The sequence below is a fragment of the Chanos chanos genome, chromosome 6 (assembly GCF_902362185.1).
Source record: "Chanos chanos chromosome 6, fChaCha1.1, whole genome shotgun sequence".
NCBI classification, from domain to species: Eukaryota; Metazoa; Chordata; class Actinopteri; order Gonorynchiformes; family Chanidae; genus Chanos; species Chanos chanos.
The window spans coordinates 2,728,504-2,733,559 of NC_044500.1; the positions used below are offsets into that span (position 1 = coordinate 2,728,504).

Consider the following 5,056-nt stretch of genomic DNA (forward strand, 5'->3'; position numbering starts at 1 on the left):
GTGTGTGTGTGTGAGGTGTGTTTATGCGTCCTCTTGTGTACGCTTGTGATTGGTCGTTTTTCCTCTTCTTTCCAAACGTGACGGTGAAACACTGAATGTCTCACTGCTGCATTAAAACAAGGCAACAGATATGAAGACTCCAGACTTCAGTTCACATACTGTCCATTCAAATGTAGACAAAGCCCTTTAAACTGCACAGTGTGTCCACTTAGAGAAATATGTCCAGAAGAACTTCATCCATCCCCACTGTGGAGAAGTGCAGCAGAGAAGGATGAATAGGAAACTGTTCTCCACGCAGTAGCCTTCTCTTTAAAGCAGTAGTCTTTACCTACACATCATCTCTGCATCTGCTACTCTACAGAGCCATTCCCCTCATAGTTATGGGCTGGAAATTAAGCGCTTAAAAAATATATATTTATACTTTGGCCCCCCCCTCTGTCAACTCTTGGTATTGTAAAATCACAGCTGTGTTGGCAGATTGTCCATGTGAGCACTGATCAAATTTCAGAAAAATTTTGACTGAAACCGGGCAATTTCGTATATTCATTTTACAGCTAAAATGTAATATAAAAATGTTTATAAATGTGTAAATATTGACTACATTTATATATGTGACATCACTTCTATATAAATCTGACTATATATACACCAAGAAAATCTTTTTCTATTACTTTCCCCTCAAGTTAAAATTACTTTGTATTTCTTTTTTTTTTTCACTATTAACCTCTCCCTCTAATAAGAGAGACTTGTACAAGCACCTTGCTAATGAATCCTCTGTAAGCAGGAAATGTTGTGAATTGCTTTACAGACCAGATGCTTGGAACAGTGATGCTCAGAAACATCAGCACTGGCACGTCTGGTCTCTACCAGTGTACAGCCTCCAACGCCATCGGAAAGAGCACCTGCCTACTTAACCTGCAAGTCATAGCGCGTAAGTCACCGAGCACTGAGCACAGCAGACGAGACAGGGCCTCTGTAAAGAGCAGACTCAGTCAGCGGCTTTCAAACGTGACAAACGTGATGTCATCGCCGGCCTGTTCACGGCCCGTTTGACACGTGACCCGTCTTTCTGTCCCGCAGCCCAGCCGCAGAGCGTGGCTCTCATCGCCGGCACCATCGCCACCGGAGTGCTGGCCCTCATCATCTGCTCCCTCTTGGTCCTGGTCACTCTCTTCTACTGGAGGAATAAGAACAAGTATGAGGAGGATGAGATTCCCAATGAGATCAGGTTAGATCCCACCAGCGCAGCACTTATTCCCAATCACGGACCAGTGCCTCCCTCACTTTCAGTTCAATTAAGTTCCAGGTGTTTAGTTCAGCTGTTACACTTGTGTTTTGAATGTAAGAAGAGTACAGTATTTACAGGTACATTACAGATCTTACTACAGGTGTAACACGTTTTAGAGATGTTGCAAGTGTGAGCGTTACAAATGCTATAAGAATGAGGATGCTAACAAAAAAAGCCTGTGTTTCTTATAAATGTTACAGGTGTTACATTTGTAACACAGATTTGATTCTCAGTAGTAACAGGTATGTTGCATAAAAGGAATGAGTTTACCAGGCACAGGGATCATGGGTGTGTGACAGTTACAGGCCTAACAAATGGATTATGGATATTTCCAGCATGAGCAACATGTGTTGTTGTTGAGCATAAACTCATAATACCTTTGCTGGTCAATTTGTCATGAATCTAATCTGTTCTCACTTGCCTGACTGTCTCAGGGAAGATGACCTTCCCCCGAAGAGGTTGTCATCTGTGAAGGCGTTCCACGCCGATGCCTCGTCCTCAGAGAACGACACTCTTACGTCCACAAACACCTACAACAGCCGCTACTGGCACAACCCCAAATCAAACTACGACACCAACTCCTACACCCGCTACAACGGGGACACCAGGCAAACCTTCACCGCCGGAGGCCACGGCGTGGGGGCCACCAACACAAGGCCCAGTTACACCAATGGCAGCCACACCCTCCCTCCACCCAAGACTCTGGTGGTCACCACTAACTCCGCCCCCTCACCGCCCGTCATGACCAGAAGTAACGGCTCCCTCAGCCTGCGACCGCCCACCGCCACGCCAGCGGTGCTTGGGCACGGACAACACACGCATTCATACGCCGTGAGCCAGGCCACGCTGGAGCGCATGGGCGCTGTGCCCGTAATGGTGCCAGCGCAGAGCAGAGCTGGCTCTCTGGTCTAACACAAACAAACCAACAAACGAAAGAACCTCCTCCAAACAAAAATAACAGACTGGCTTTTGTAACGGCATTCATCTGATGCCAACGTTTTGCTCCATTACTGAAGAGAACCTGAGGTCCTCCTCCTCTTGCCATTGTCTCTATGTTCTGATGTCACTGGTCTGGCAATAAACTGGCTTCCCTGCCTGTGCACAGACAGCTCAGCAAGAATCCAGGGCTTCATAGAGAAAACTATTTGTCTGAAGGTTTCTAATTGGTAGGAAGTGTAGTTTAAGAGCAACATGTCCAAACGGCCATTAAGGAGCCTTGTCCAGTGTCCTCCCCAAACAATAAAGAACAGAGCATTTCAGAAAAAAAAGAGGAGATGAATGTGCATGTATGTCTAATTCAGAAGCATCAGAATAACATAAATTTGTCTTATTGTTTTTATTGTATAGTCAGGTTGTTTATTCTGTTTGAATATATGAGGGGAGAAGAAACTACTCAGTCTAAATGGTGTTTCTACAGTCTCTGAAAGGCTTTGGAGAAAAATGTATTGGGTTAGAGATGTGACCTCTGGTTTCTGAAGAATGGGGTGTTTCAGTGGTCGAGGGATCAGTGGCTGATGACTTTTGACACAGAGAGAAGAGAAATCCAGAAGAGACTGTCGTGTTTCCACAGAGATTCTCACAGCTGTTGTTTAGTTACGGTGCCTATGTCACTGTCTGCACTGGAGACGTCTCCCTCATGTGTTTTCTAATTCTAACTCAGACTAAATGACACAGTTTGTTTTAGACGAGTCTTAATAATCAAAGCCCTAACACAGCACTACACATGTTCTAGTCATAGCCTACCTCTAAAACCAACATTAAGAGAAATTAGTCAAAATTAGTCCATGAGTAGGTTTTTTGATTAACATTTTTAAACTGACTGAATATGGAAATACAACAGTCTGAGAAACTTTCTTTCACCTTGAGTAATAAAACTTGAATCTCCATTTCTACAAACATCAACAGCGTTGAGAAAATTCACTTCTGTACAGTTTCTTTATGTAACAAAGTCCATTTCCACTACGGTGCTGCTTTAAATCCAAGAGTAGAGATCTTTTATGATGCCCTATATACTTAATGAAAATATTATACTTAAAGATGTTTGAAAAGATGAACTTTTTGTGGTTTGTTTGTTTGGTTTTTTAAATACTGTAAATATTGTAACTATTGGTAGGCTTGAATGTGAATTAAAACATTCTACTGTCCAATGGAAATCACCTACGCATTTTATTTGGATGTGACAATGGCTTCATAGATGTAGTTTGTTTGATCTTGTTACAGATTCATACAGATAATAACAGTGAAATACCAAACACTGCTCTTTGTACAAAATTTCTCCCAAATCACCATTATACTTGGACTGCTGAACAATTTAAAAACATGGTGTAAAGATCTGTTTTAACTCAGGTTGTATAAGATCTAGTACACGTTCTCTCCAACATTTCTCAAGTTCAACGATTTTTATAAATCCTGCTGCGAAAAAGGTGAAGCCAACAGAGGTTCAGTTGACCTTGTTACTTCTTGTTACATGCTTCTTATATCAGCAGTGTGTCTACTCTACACTCAAAATACAAATACAATTACAATTACAAATACAAATACAAATACAAACACAAATACAGAGATGAGCGGTAGTTGCGTCCTTATTACTTTACTGCTTGTCTGAAATACATTTTTACAAAACAGGAGGAAGTGACATATACTGTGTATCAGTGCTTCTGTGGAGTTACTGACCAATCAGACTCATTTCACAACACAGATCACTGCTCCCTTTTCATATGAATCAGTGCTGAGGTCAAAGAGGAAAATCACAGTATTTCTCTATGACACTAAACACACAACAGTAAAGAGTTTTCACACAAACCTGTACAGAGTGGATCAGACAGACAGAGCAGATACCTGAACTCACCACAGTCTTCAATGAGACAAATTTTATATCACACTTTACTATAGAATTACATCAATGAACACGAATAAAGTATAATTAAGATGAAATAAAGGTGGAGGGCAATATGAATGTTATATTCTGTCGTTTTGCCTTGTCTTATAAACAAGGTTAAGGGAAACAGGAGCTGACACTGTAAATCAGAAACAATTATAACTGCACTAATACAGTCATATCACTGCTGTTTCATGTCTCCTGACTAGAACTGCACTAATACAGTCATATCACTGCTGTTTCATGTCTCCTGATTATAACTGCACTAATACAGTCATATCACTGCTGTTTCATGTCTCCTGACTAGAACTGCACTAATACAGTCATATCACTGCTGGTTCATGTCTCCTGACTATAACTGCACTAATACAGTCATATCACTGCTGTTTCATGTCTCCTGACTAGAACTGCACTAATACAGTCATATCACTGCTGTTTCATGTCTCCTGACTAGAACTGCACTAATGCAGTCATTCACACTGCTGTTTCATGTCTCCTGACTATAACTGCACTAATGCAGTCATTCACACTGCTGTTTCATGTCTCCTGACTAGAACTGCACTAATGCAGTCATTCACACTGCTATTTCAGCAGTCGAGGTGACCACGTGAGAAGATGACCTCATATAGCACAATTAAGTCAGTTAACTCCTGCTTATACTGCTCAGCTACCTCACATGAGTTTATGTCTGTCTCATTGAGACCAATCGCCTTCAGCCTCTCATCCACAGAAGAACCATCATCGGCGCTCTCAGATACACCAATGGGATAGCTAAGCATTGTGGGCAGAGTTAAGATCATCGAGATCCTCAGTTGCGATACATGGGAACAGGTCTGCTAGTTTGGCATTGCGTCTCAACAACATTGGACTGCCTGATGTGTTTATCAGTT

The 5,056-nt window shown here is 41.8% G+C and overlaps 1 protein-coding gene across 1 annotated transcript in view; it reads left to right on the forward strand.

Moving 5' to 3' along the window:
* LOC115814012 (immunoglobulin superfamily member 11-like) overlaps nt 1-2,200 on the forward strand; it is a 12,741-nt gene extending 10,541 nt beyond the window's left edge. Inside the window, exons 4-6 of the mRNA XM_030776725.1 lie at nt 809-931; nt 1,081-1,228; nt 1,723-2,200. Coding sequence (XP_030632585.1) covers nt 809-931; nt 1,081-1,228; nt 1,723-2,200 — 749 coding nt within the window. The remainder of the gene's footprint in view (nt 1-808; nt 932-1,080; nt 1,229-1,722) is intronic.
* The last annotated feature ends 2,856 nt before the right edge of the window (nt 2,201-5,056 follow it).